The 14,359-nt window shown below is 38.6% G+C and overlaps 1 protein-coding gene across 1 annotated transcript in view; it reads right to left on the bottom strand.

The window, feature by feature from the left end:
• The window catches only part of aasdhppt (aminoadipate-semialdehyde dehydrogenase-phosphopantetheinyl transferase), an 18,386-nt gene extending 6,235 nt beyond the window's left edge, over positions 1-12,151 (bottom strand). Inside the window, exons 1-5 of the mRNA XM_080428947.1 lie at positions 11,822-12,151; positions 11,159-11,315; positions 6,573-6,686; positions 5,314-5,440; positions 2,492-2,613 (exon numbers count right to left, since the gene is read on the bottom strand). Of these exons, the coding sequence (XP_080285073.1) occupies positions 2,492-2,613; positions 5,314-5,440; positions 6,573-6,686; positions 11,159-11,302 (507 nt within the window). The 5' untranslated portion in view covers positions 11,303-11,315; positions 11,822-12,151. The remainder of the gene's footprint in view (positions 1-2,491; positions 2,614-5,313; positions 5,441-6,572; positions 6,687-11,158; positions 11,316-11,821) is intronic.
• Between the last annotated feature and the right edge of the window lie 2,208 nt (positions 12,152-14,359).

Genomic DNA, 14,359 nt, shown 5'->3' with positions numbered 1-14,359 from the left:
TGTTTTTTATCAGTGGTGGAAAAAGTACTCAAATGTTTTACTTAAGTAAAAGTATCAATACTGCAATGTAGAAGTACTCCGTTACAAGTGAAAGTCCCGAATTCATAATTGACTTGAGTAAAAGTACAAAAGTATTGGTATCAAAATGTTCTTAAAGTACCAAAAGTAAAAGGTACAAAAATGTTTGAAAATAGCAGATCTACAAGCTCTCACAACGCGTCGCGATTTTCAAATAGCCTAGGTATAAAATAGGGCTAAAGTGGTTAATGTATGTTTTATAATGTAATAATTGATAATTGCATAGTAACTAGTAACTAAAGATTTCAAATAATTGTAGTGGAGTAAAAGTACAATATTTGCCTCTGAGATGTAGTGGAGTAGAAGCAAAAGTACGGATAATGTAAAATACTTCAGTAAAGTGAAAATACCTCAAAATTGTACTTAAGCACAGTACTTGAGTACATGTACATAGTTACTTTGCAACACGTTTTTTTTATGTATTTATTCATTTTATGAATGGAACCTTGGCCTCATTGCATGTGTGTTTCGCTCCATTATGGAATCCTCACTTGAGCCACGATATGTGAGTGCCTAGTATTCACACATACATACAAGTGTGAGTGTGTGTGTGCACCACATATAGCCTATGAAAGCGTGACTATACAGCATTATCGTTGCTGTCCGGCAGAAACCTTGTATCTCCGTATTTCAGCTTGTTATGTTTTTTTTCCCTACTTCATCATACTACAGAGTCACACCAAAGTTGCAAAAAATAGCCAATCTACAAGCTCACAACACGTTGTGAGCTTGATTTCTTCAATAAAACTACTAACAAAGAGCTTAATGGATCCATTGGAACACAGGGTATTTTTTTTTTCCAGTTCCGGAAAAGTAACCGTTTTGGACATACAAGCAGGGTTGCCATATCTGCATATTATAATTTCCCCGCAAGATTTTATTTGAAAATAGCCGATCTACAAGCTCACAACGCGTCGCATCGCGACGCGTTGTGAGCTTGTAGATCTGCTATTTTCAAATAGCTGATGTGTATGTTAAAGTGCTCATGTGGCCCATAGTTGCTTCTTTTGGGCTGTTTTTTCCTAGACCTGGTTGCTTGTTTCTCTCACAGAATCTGGCAACGCTGCATACAAGGTTTCCAGCCGACAGTGACCATAGAACACACACTGTATATAATATAACAGAGTGAGCGCATTGGTTTTGTGTAAATCTTGTGGCTCCAGACAAAACACTGCTCCAGAGCTAATGAACCACAATAATAGTATTACAAGGCTATCGCTATGGCAACTGTTGAGCACTCGCATCAGTCAATTAGTCAGCGATGATATCAGCCGATGTCCGCCGCGCCCGTTTTGCACCCTCTCAATCTCACTACATCTTTACTTTAGTGAGCGTTATCATGGCCGCAGGGACCATCTGTCTAGTTATACCACAGTATAGCCATGCAATTATTACCTATTTGGGTCATTTAGGGCAAACATTTTGAACAAATGTTCATGGGGAAATGTTTTCTTCTAAAAAACGCCAATAATCTGCAAGCTGCATGTCTCAATGTCATTGTGACCTTGTAGATCGGCTATTTTCTCAATTACAATTCAAGTATAAAATTATCCAGTAGGCTATATGACTTATTATTTATTTTGGATTACTGGCACGGGTCATTGTTACAATGTTCAATCATTAATCACAATTATTTTATGACAATTAAAGTGATATTTTTTTGCTTTTGTTTTGTTAAAAGGTTAAAGCACTATATTCAGATAGTAATCGTTGCTATAGAGCAGTGCTACTCAACCCGCGGCCCGCGGGCCGCATGCGTCCCCAACGCAGCGTCTCTGCGGCCCATTTTTATTGTGAAGCACAGGATAAACATATACATGTCCGTTCAAATATATGGGTTGCTTCCTTTTTTTTCAAAAACAAAGAGACATACTGTACAAAATAAACAGGTACAGTGAAAAGAATGTGATGTCAAAATGTACATTTTCTTATAACTTTAACAATGTGTAGTGTGTTACAAAATCGAAAAATCCGACGTTTTTTGATTGCGGCCCTTGGATTTTTGGTATTTAGCTGAGTGGCCCCTGAGCCATCTTAAGTTGAGTAGCCCTGCTATAGAGTGTTCAGTAACAGGGATCTCCATGTCTCTCCAGCTCTTTAATAAACATAACATGCCAATTTCATCCAAACAACAGGAGATGTGTCTGCTCATTTGTTTGTGTCATCACTTCCAAATTCACTGGTTTGTCCTGTATTCCCGTGAGTGCTCTCTCCTGATTAGACAAAATAAGAATCCCTACCTAAAAATGCTAATTCTGTTCACTAAAGAGCTGGAGAGACAGGGAGACTCCTGTTACTGAACAAACACTCTATAGCAATGATTAGTATCAGAACATAGAGCTATTTGAAACTTATTTCAACAAACAAACATAATATAATTGTGACAACCCTAGAATATGGTTGCCAGGGTTACCCAGTGGCGGTAAAAAGTGGTGAGTTGCTGGTGTTCCGAGCCAGATGATTGGATGACGCTCCACTCGTGCTTCGTAAAGTGACGAGTCATGATGCGGAAAAACTCTGACACGCTACTGCTTCCTGAGAGAGAGAGAGAGAGAGAGAGAGAGAGAGAGAGAGAGAGAGAGAGAGAGAGAGAGAGAGAGAGACAGAGATACAGAGGGGGGGGGGTCACGGAAATTAAAGGATTAAGAAAAAATAAAGAAAGAAAGGGAGGGGGAGGGAGGGAGGAATTAAATAAAGAAAGAAAGAAAGAAAGGGAGGGAGGAAGGGAGGAAGTAAAGCAAGAAAAAAGAAAGAAAGAAGTCAAGTAAAAAAAAAGACAAAGTAAGAAACATCATGGTATTTTCTTTCTTTAAAACCTTGATAAAATGTGTTTTCATTGTAGTAGATCAGGAGTTCTCAATCTTTTGTATACCACAACCCCACATTATGAGGGAAATCTTTTGGCCAGCCCATCTCTTAAATTTTTTACCGTTTCTTGATACAAAATAAATAAAAACATAGTCTGAGTACCGCTGTAGTAGATAAATTAATTCCATTGATCGAGTGATTGACTGATCGTGAAAATAAAGATGAAATAAATAAATAAATAAATAAATAAAGCTTTTCATTATTTCAGAATTCAGAATGTCAACAAGACACTGGTGTCTAAAAAGCATATTGACAGTAAAGAACGGTGAAATCAGCTTCATACTATAGGGCAGGGTGTATTAGGGTGTATCATTTGAAGGGCAGGAGGGCAAATCAAGGGGCAAGCAGTGGTCAAGGCCTTCATGGCCTCCATGACATTCCTGCCCTTGCGCCCCCCCCCCCCCCATCTGGCCACTTAACGGCTGCCGTGTTAAGGGGTCCGATGGGCGGGCCAACGCTTTTTGGAGACTTTTGAAGTGGGCCCTGATCCTGAATGGTTTGGGAGCCACTGTTCTGGACAGTGTTGATAACCATCAGGGAAGACCACAGAACTGAATGCGGGGATAAAGAATGACAATGGCACCTATTCATATATGCCACGTTCACACACACACACACACACACACACACACACACACACACACACACACACACACACACACACACACACACACACACACACACACACACACACACACACACACACACACACACACACACACACACACACACACACACACACACACACACACACACACACACACACGTACAAATAAGTAAGGCAACAGCGACACTGTGTGGCCATGATGGGAAATACAACTGCAACCAACAACCAAGGTTACAATTATTTTAAAAAAAAATAGATTAGATAATATAGATAGATTCATCTCTCTGTCTCTGTCTTTCTTTCTTTAACTTTGTAACTTAGTAATTTGTTTTCCTCATGGTCTAAAACCAGCGGTGGAAAAAGTTATATATTTCTTTACTTGAGTAAAAGTATCAATACTGCAATGTAGAAATACTCTGTATAAGTAAAAGTCGGGTAATCAAAATGTACTTGAGTAACAGTACAAAAGTATTGGCATCAAGATATAATTAAAGTACCAAAAGTAAAAGTAGTAATTATGCAGAATGTCTAATTTATCAAGTTTTAAAATGTATAAAAGAATCATTTGAAAATAGCAGATCGCGACACATTGTGAGCTTGTAGATCGGCTATTTTTAGATTGCCAAAGTAGGGCTGAAGTGCTTGATGTATGTTGTTTTTATATATTAATCAAAATCTACAAAATAACTAGTAACTAAAGTTTTCAAATAATTGTAGTGGAATAAAAGTACAATATTTGCCTCTGAGATGTAGTGGAGTAGAAGTAAAAGTATCGAAGATTGTAAATACTCCAGTAAAGTAAAAGTACCTCAAAATTGTACTTCAGCACAGCACTTGAGCAAATGTACTTAGTTACTTTCCACCACTGTCTAAAACCAGCAGAGAATATCTCTGAATAGTGCACAGTGTCAGGCCCTAACCGAGTCTCACACTGCACTGCTGTTATGACAACGCAATTCTAGTCAACAAAGTTCTGTCTGTCTGTCTGTCTGTCTGTCTAACATTTACCTGTTTGTTTGTGTGTGTGTGTGTGTGTGTGTGTGTGTGTGTGTGTGTGTGTGTGTGTGTGTGTGTGTGTGTATACGTACAGTATATGACTATTATGTCACAGTTATCTTCTACTTTTAACTGCCTCATTTTATAGGTTTTTCATTAAACCATGCATGTTATGTACATCTGTTATTACATCTGCTGCTATTTTTCATTGCTGTTGTCGTGTCAAAAGTCCTATACTTTTAGGAACTACTGGTTGCCGACTGCTAAGGTTGTTTCGACGTGTGCTAGTCCAAGTCCAAACCGTCCGTAAAGTTCATAAGTCTACGCTTAATTCTCTGTACCTTGGTCGTCGCTCCAGCATGCAAATAATAAATACAGTTAAACATAAACAGTTAAACGTACGGTGGCTAAACCAACAGCCCTCCTAAACACAGTTGTGAGCTTGTAGATAGCCTAGGTATAAAATAGGGCTAAAGTGGTTAATGTATGTTTCATTATATCATAGTTTATATCTGAAAAGTAACTAGTAACTAAAGTTTATGTAGTAAATGTAGTGGAGTAAAAGTACAATATTTGCCTCTGAGGTGTAGTGGAGTAGAAGTAAAAGTATTGGAAATTGGAAATACTCAAGTAAAGTACAAATACCTCAACATTGTACTTAAGTACAGTACTTAAGTAAATGTACTTAGTTACTTTCCACCACTGCCTGTCACCCTGTGACGTGACAATAAAGGTTGGGTTGGTTAGGGTTGGTTTGGGTTTACCTGGCATGGTGGTCTTCATCACATCCACGCCAACCTGCAGTCCCTGCTGAGCAGCCAGGACCGCATACTCCCCCTGGTGGGAGACATTGAAACTCCAGGGCCAGGCTTCAGGGTCCGAACCGGTCACCTATAGAGGTATGATGTAAAACACAGCTTCTCAACAAAAGGCCTAGATGATGCAGTGCAAGTGAAATGTTTGTGACTGCAAGAGTCAATACTCTCCAAGCTATTCTGAGGAATCTAAAGCACAGATTCATGTGCCGTTTGGATGAGTCTGAGAATAGCATCATTGTCAATATAAATGACCCTGTGAAGAATTGCACCAGGCACTCCTCTAGTCTTAGGAGACATTGGCTTAACTGCTTGTATTTATAACTGTCCCAATTTATTGTGTAAAGGACTGTTTTTAATTCATGTTCATTGTTGCACTATGTATTGGTATGTATCTATGGACCTTGAGTCTTTGAGAGTGTACAAATGGAACCAAATGGACCCGTTCCATTTGTACACTCAATTACAAAAGTAATGATTATTGTACAGTGTAGATGGGGGCTCCTTGGGGTTCCAGTATGGTTTAGTTCAATGATTCACAACCTTTGTTTTCATTTCAAGGACCCCCAGTTTGTTAAGTACGGAGCCCCTGAAGGGACATTAGTAGGTAGATTTCTTTTAGGGGTAGGTTTAGATTTTGAAAAGCTGTGTGTCTTCTCACCAATTCAAGAGAGTTCAGAAATTGCTTCCCTTAACAACCAAATACTTTCCATACGGTCAACCTAATTAACCTGGGTCCATTCAATATTTTCCCCAGAGGTTTACTTTTTGTGCCTATGACTTATTGTTGCGATATGCTTTTGTTGTTTCTTTTCTTTGTTATATTGTCCATATTGTTTTGTTTTTGTTTTTTCATCTGTTTGGACATGTCTATTGATGTTTTGTATGTAGGAATAGATGTGTATATTCCACATTGATCAAAATGTGTGTCAGAAACTGTGTCTAGGTCAGAGATGACCTTTGACACGATCTAAATGTCTGAATAGAAGAGCAGGGACACAAAATAATAATAATAATAATAATAATAGGCAGGACCACATTGGAAAAATAAGTGTTTTCAGTAACTCTTAAGTGCTCTCCCCTATCAGTTTGTGTCATTCTTGTGCTTTAAAATTCCTAATAAAAATGTGATTTAATAAATTGATCAGCATCACTTTCTTTTAAAGGTTGACGTGGTTTTGTTGACCCATTCAGAGCTGTTAGTGTACCTTCGGGGGGTTGGCCAGGTAAGGTTTCCCTCTGGGAGAGCGTTCCAGGCGGATCTCTGACCATGGAAGCTCCATCTTGTCACATATGAACCTCCTCATCAACAGCCTGCCAGCCTGGAGGAGATACACAAACACAGGGAGGCATTGGTCATGGGACGCAGTGACACGCCGTCCCTCCACCTTTTGAGCAGGTTCACCGCACGCACACGCATCGATTAACCCATTGAGACCTGAGGCCGATTCTACAAAATGTTTTCTAAAGCCTAACTGTTTTTTGAAAAAACTTATGTTTCTATGTCAGTGGTTCTGAAACTTTTTCATGTCAAGGACCACCAAAATTATATGTATTTGGCCGCGGACCCCCATCTCAAAATATGTTGTTCCAGGGACCCCCCAGAAGCAAAGATTTGAGTTAAAAATGTTCGCTTTAAAAATACATATATTCAATGATTTGCACATATTTTCACTATTTTTCAAAAATAGCAGATCTACAAGCTCATAGCGCGGCACTCGGTGCCGCGCTATGAGCTTGTATATCTGCTATTTTTTAATAGCCATAGTATCAAATAATGCTTTTTAGCTCAAATTAAAAAAATGACAGATGCGTTCCAGGTCTTAATGGGTTAAAATGGCATCCCACGAGAGAGATATTCACCAATACAACACTGTACAAACACCAGGGTTAAACGTCACGTTATACTTGGTTGGTGTGTTTAGGCTGAGGATTGGGATCTGGAACCGGAGGAACCGCGGATCCAACATAGAGGAACCGGAATCGGTTCCATCGCATTTGGAACCGTTAAAGGAGCATTTCACCCCTGGAAGAACTTACAGTCACTCAATGTTAATAATATTTGTAGCAGATAACAGTAGCAAAATTTGAAATTTGCACCCTATGGCCAGAAAAATATAGAAGTCTGTGTGTTTGACTGGGGTTTGACTGGACTGCTGCATTACTACAATGACCATAATGCTTTGGGGCACTGCCCTTCCTTGTGGGGAGGGGAGGCTGCGTGGGGGTGTGGTCTACATTGTAGTCAGGAAATAAGGCGAGATAAAGAGACTATGAGTCAAATGACTCATAGTCTCTGAGGATATGGATACAAATCTAAAAATACAGATAAAACACAAAAAAACACACCAGGATCATGTTTATGGGTCCTAGACCTGGATACAAATAGGGGTTTGATGCAAAATCGGCGAAATGTCCCTTTAACGCAGCCATTTTAATTTAATTTATTTCTTACACTGTCAGAACTGGTATGTGGACTTCAACTCTGCTATACAATTACAATTACATTATTTTTATTTTATTTCAAGGACCATTATAACACTGAAGAGTTACAGACCTATAAGAGTCCATTTGGAACCCCTTCAAGTAACCCAGAGGGTCCCTAGACCTCCCTTTGAGAAACACTACAATAATATGTATGCAATACCGTATGCATGATTGAATTTGTCTTTATACAAAATTATATTGCCATTTATTATAATTTACTTACTTTACTCATTATAAAGAATTATAAAGAATGTCCCGTTTCACAAGTTATCTTTATATTTGTTTTAGACATATGTCTAAAATGTATTTAAAATAGCCGATCTACAAGCTCACTGTTGTGAAATTGTAGATCGGCTATTTTCAAATGCCCGAAATGTATAGGGCTGAAGTGGTTAACGTATGTTTTGTAATAATCATCAAAATCTACATAGTAACTCATTTAGTAAACTACATTTGCCTCTGAGATGTGGATGTATAAAGTTACATTTGGACATACTTTAGTAAAGTAAAAGTTGTACTTAAGTACTTGAGTACATGTACTTATAGTTACTTTCCAGAGTTTGGTTTAGGTTATGTGCAATAGTAGCCAAAGTAGGTAGCCTACAATTTTTTTTTGGGGGGGGGGTCCAACTTTATCCTAAAAAGTTGATCTGCGGTGCAACGCACTGTGAGCTTGTAGATCTGTTCTTTTCAAATAGCCGAAGTATAAAACAGTGTTTAATAATGAAACACTGTTTTATACTTCGGCTATTCGAAAAGAGCACACACTATTAACCAATTATTGGTTAATAATGTGGCGGCGGCGCTGCCTGGGCGCCATCTAGTGGTGTTCAGGACGTTCTGCACCTGGTCTGGAAGAAGCTTAGCTCTGGTCCATAGCGTTAGAATGAGTTCTCCTTAAAGTTAACGCTGTGTTACTTTAGAGCCGTCGTTGCCCGCACACCCCCGGTAGCACATAAAACTCAAATCATTGATTGTTTTATGTTGACATTTCCAGTATTAAAAATAGCTCAGTGTCCTGCTGCCCAGTGGTGGAAAAAGTACTCAAATTCTTTACTTAAGTAAAAGTACCAATACTGCAATATAAAAATACTCTGTTACAAGTAAAAGTCCAGAATAAAAAAATTACTTGAGTAAAAGTACAAAAGTATTGGCATCAAAATGTACTTAAAGTACCAAAAGTAAAAGTACTAAATATTTGAAAATAGCAGATCTACAAGCTCACAACGCGTCGCGATGCGACGCGTTGTGAGCTTGTAGATCGGCTATTTTCAAATAGCCTATGTATAAAATAGGGCTAAAGTGGTTAATGTATGTTTTATTATATCATAGTTTATATCTGAAAAGTAACTAGTAACTAAAGATTTCAAGTAAATGTAGTGGAGTAAAAGTACAATATTTGCCTCTGAGATGTAGTGGAGTAGAAGTAAAAGTATTGGAAATTGGAAATACTCAAGTAAAGTACAAATACCTCAAAATTGTACTTAAGTACAGTACTTAAGTAAATGTACTTAGTTACTTTCCACCACTGCCTGCTGCCCTCACTGTAGTATACGTGCTCAGACGTCCTTTCGCTCACCGGGTTCTGTGGCTTAGTTGGTTAAAGCGCCTGCCTAGTAAGCAGGAGATCCGGAGTTCGAATCTCTGCAGAACCTTTTCTCTCGCGCCCACAAATTAAGAGTTTTGGTCTAATCTGAAACTACATTTCTGGTGCTGCATTTAATAATTATGCTGAAACAAGGTTGAGGGACATGTGGCGCTGTGGCTTAGTTGGTTAAAGCGCGTTGCTTTAGTTTAAAACAAAACCCATAGTTAGCGTTCCTTCTGACGTAGCCCTGAAACATGACTGTCATACCATGACAGTCATGGTGCCGAGTCCCCCTGGTCTAAAGTTGTGTTCGATTTGTTCACATTGCCATCTCTCACATAAACATAAACGTTCAGATTTCAAATATAAAGTGCTTACCACCGAGCCACGGATGTTACAAGGCGATGCGGACCGCGATGAGTACCCGTATCTCCCGTATTGTTCAATAAAAAGCATTTTAATCCCATCGCCGGCCATTTTCTTTTTTTCTTTTCTTTTTGTTTTGTAATGTATCAGAGTGCAATACACCTCCCAACCATTAGTGTCGCATGGTTGAAAGTATCGGAGACAATTTGGAGAAAATGGCCGGCGATTGGGATTAAAATGCTTTTTATTGAACAATACGGGAGATACGGGTACTCATCGCGGTCCGCATCGCCTTGTAACATCCATGGCTCGGTGGTAAGCACTTTATATTTGAAATCTGAACGTTTATGTTTATGTGAGAGATGGCAATGTGAACAAATCGAACACAACTTTAGACCAGGGGGACTCGGCACCATGACGCTTGTATACAAGCGTCATGTGAACCATGGCTACTTCTGACGCTATATGGACCAGAGCTAGTCTGGAAGAAGCTCATTCTCTTACTGCGTTTGGATTCAGAAACACATCAGCTTCACTGCAGTAACATGAGACAAGAAATCCAGATGATTTGTACTTAAAACACTTATTTCCAAAGTGGTCCTCGGCGAAAAAACGTGTCCCAGTCTGGTGTGTATCTTTTATAACGGGTCCGAACGGCGTTTTACCCTACACGGGGAATTAGCTCAAATGGTAGAGCGCTCGCTTAGCATGCGAGAAGTAGCGGGATCGATGCCCGCATTCTCCAAAGGTTTTTTTTTTTTTTTATAATTTAAAGTAGTTTGCACCAGTGGTGGAAAAAGTACTCCAATGTTTTACTTAAGTAAAAGTATCAATACTGCAATGTAGAAGTACTCTGTTACAAGTAAAAGCCCGGAATTCAAAATTTACTTGAGTAAAAGTACAAAAGCATTGGTATCAAAATGTATTTAAAGTACCAAAATTAAAAGTACTAAAATGTTTGAAAATAGCAGATCTATAAGCTCACAACGCGTCGCATCGCGACGCGTTGTGAGCTTGTAGATCTGCTATTTTCAAATAGCCTAGGTATAAAATAGGGCTAAAGTGGTAAATGCATGTTTTGTAATGTAATCATTTATATCTGAAAAGTAACCAGTAACTAAAGTTTTCAAATAATTGTAGTGGAGTAAAAGTACAATATTTGCCTTTGAGATGTAGTGGAGTAGAAGTAAAAGTACTGAAAATTGGAAATACTCAAGTAAAGTACAGATACCTTAAAATTGTACTTAAGTACCGTACTTGAGTAAATGTACTTAGTTACTTTCCACCACTGGTTTGCACATGTATTTCTCTTTGTCGTCCATGTTGTATATAAACTGTTATAATCACACTCACCATGGCTGATTTGGCGTCCTTTGCGAACACGAACTGTCCGATCCTGTCCTTCTCTTCGGGCTGGACGCAGCGAGCCGCCCGCAGCCATTCAGCCCTGGTGGGCTTCCAGGGGCCGCAGCGAAACGCCCACCGCACAGACCCCATCACTGCAGACCCCCTAAACAACCACAGACCCCATCACTGCAGACCCCCTAAACAACCACAGACCCCATCACTGCAGACCCCCTAAACAACCACAGACCCCATCACTGCAGACCCCCTAAACAACCACAGACCCCATCACTGCAGACCCCCTAAACAACCACAGACCCCATCACTGCAGACCCCCTAAACAACCGTTAACTGACATTTAAACACCTTCAAACTGTAAATAGGCTACTGCAATGTAGAAATACTCTGTTACAAGTAACAATTTACTTTCAGTAAAAGTACAAAAGTATTGGCATCAAAATGTACATAAGTACCAAAAGTAAAAGCACTCATTGTGCAGAATGTCCCTTTTCACAAGGTTTCCCTTGAAAAAGGCAGATCTACAAGCTCACACTCTGTCGCATAAGGTTGAAGTGACTAATGTATTGTTTTGTAATAATAATCTAAATCTACAAAGTAACAAGTGACTGAAGTTTTCAAATAATTGTAGTGGAGTAAAAGTACAATATTTACCTCTGAGATGTAGTGGAGTAGAAGTACAAGTATTGCAAATTGGAAATACTCCAGTAAAGGAAAAAAAAAAAGACCTCAGAATTGTACTTAAATACTATACTTGAGTAAATGTACTTAGTTACTTTACACTGACTGCAGACTAAATCCCCTCTAACTGTAATTTAAACACATTGATTGTCATTTAAATACCTTTACTGGCATTTCAAGAGACAACAATCAACAATCATATTCCACAGAGCTGTAAATGGACGGCTCTAGGAAGACATACACGTTTTAATGGAAGCTCAAAACGCCTGTAAAGCAGCATGTGGAAACATGGTAAAAGCTTCAACCCTGTGGATAGTGTTTACATTGTTGCAAAGCACGTGTCCGGAAGACTTCCCAGGCGACGCTCGTCCAGTGTTGCCCGGTTTTGCGAGAGAAGTAAGCAGCCAGGTCTATGGAAACAAGCCCAAACGAAGCGACTATTATAGGCCACATGAGCACTATCAGTGGTGGAAAAAGTAATCAAATTCTTTACTTAAAGGGATACTTCACTTTCACATAAAATAAACATTTTAAAAATATATTAAAAATAAATGAAAAAAGTAATGGAAAAATCACGGCCCCCTCACGCATTAGAGTGTCCTACTAATGGGTGAGGGGGCCTTTATTTTGCCATAACTTCTTTCATTTATTTTTAATATTTATTTTTAATGTTTATTTTATGTGAAAGTGAAGTATCCCTTTAAGTAAAAGTACCAATACTGCAATATTAAAATACTCTGTTACAAGTAAAAGTCCAGAATTCAAAATGTACTTGAGTAAAAGTACAAAAGTATTGGAATCAAAATGTACTTAAAGTATCAAAAGTAAAAGTACTAAATATTTGAAAATAGCAGATCTACAAGCTCACAACGCGTCGCATCGCGACGCGTTGTGAGCTTGTAGATCGGCTATTTTCAAATAGCCTATGTATAAAATAGGGCTGAAGAGGTTAATGTATGTTTTATAATGTAATCATTTATATCTGCAAAGTAACTAGTAACTAAAGTTTTCAAATAATTGTAGTGGAGTAAAAGTACAATATTTGCCTCTGAGATGTAGTGGAGTAGAAGTAAAAGTACTGAAAATTGGAAATACTCCAGTAAAGTAAAAATACCTCAAAATTGTACTTAAGTACAGTACTTGAGTAAATGTACTTAGTTACTTTACACCACTGAGCACTATATATATAACAGTCCAGTACCACTTATTTGGTGAATATGTGTTAAACATTCTAAACAACACAAATGTGGTGCGGGACTCCCTGGCACAAAACATTTTCAGATGGGCTTTTACAGGCAAATACATTAACTTTCATGTCCATGACATGAAAATATTTGACAACCACTGGTTAAAATGATTTTAAAAATTGTGAAACAAGCCCAAATAAGCAACTATACTTTAGAAGATATTTACAAGCAACTTTACAGAAAAAAACTATCCCAAAGTTGCTTATAATAAGCGAACATGGCAACACTACGGCCCTGGATTGTCCAATGGCAGCGGGTTTTACAGCGTCTCATTAACATGATGTAGACTGGGATCGATTCATTTTGCAAGCTGTATATCCGGTCTAGAGCGGATACGAAAACAGTCTGAATTCGTCTATGAATGAGTGTGGAAATTACCGGATACAGTAGGCGGACTCTAGACCGGACGTGAATACTGAGCAGTAAATAGAAACCTGGCTTTTCACTGGTACTGTGGGGAGCCTGGTGACGCAAGGTTTATCATGCAATAATATTTTTATTCAGAAGAAGTACTCGGATGTTTTACTCAATGAATTACCACAACGTTCTGTCATGAATAAAAAGGCCTACATGCAAAAGTTCATTTGATTAAAATACAAAAGTATGGCATCAAAATATACTACAGTAGGCTACCAAAAGTAAAAGGACTTTATGTAGAATAATGTCCTATTTTCAAGTTTTTCAATATTTATAAAACAAAATAGCAGATTTTCAAAACATTGCAATGTGAGCTTGTAGACAGTCTGTAGACGATTAATGATTTTCAATAAAAAATTTGAATTAAAACAAATACAGGACCCCAAACAAGCCATAGTGCTTTCTTGGGTTTAATCCTTTTAGTATCATTTTGTATAGAACTGTACAGGCCTACTTTCTGTGTTTCTTTTGCAAACTGTTAATAGAGTATTAAATCAATCAATCAATCAATCAATGAAAATGATAAAAGGTACATAATGGAACACTTTGGGGGGGGGGGGGGGGTTGTACCAGGGACCCCATGACAGATTGTGTTTTGTAAAACATTTACAAAAATGTAGCCGATGATAGCTGATCTAAAAGCTCAGAACGGGTTGCGAACTGGTAGTTTAGCAATTCTACCAAAAAGCCGACGTACGTCTGACATGGGATTGGGGACCAGATGTTCACCTAAACCACAGCTGGTTCTCAACGTGGGGTCCAGGGCCCCCAGGAGTCCTTGAGGGGTTTCCAGGAGGTTTCCAGCTACAGTACATGATTGATAGTTACCAAAATAAGGGCCAAAATG

This window comes from Gymnoscopelus braueri (genome assembly GCF_963280865.1).
Source record: "Gymnoscopelus braueri genome assembly, chromosome: 5".
NCBI classification, from domain to species: domain Eukaryota; kingdom Metazoa; phylum Chordata; class Actinopteri; order Myctophiformes; family Myctophidae; genus Gymnoscopelus; species Gymnoscopelus braueri.
Note: the sequence above shows the minus strand (reverse complement) of the source record. Positions and strands in the feature narration are given on the sequence as shown.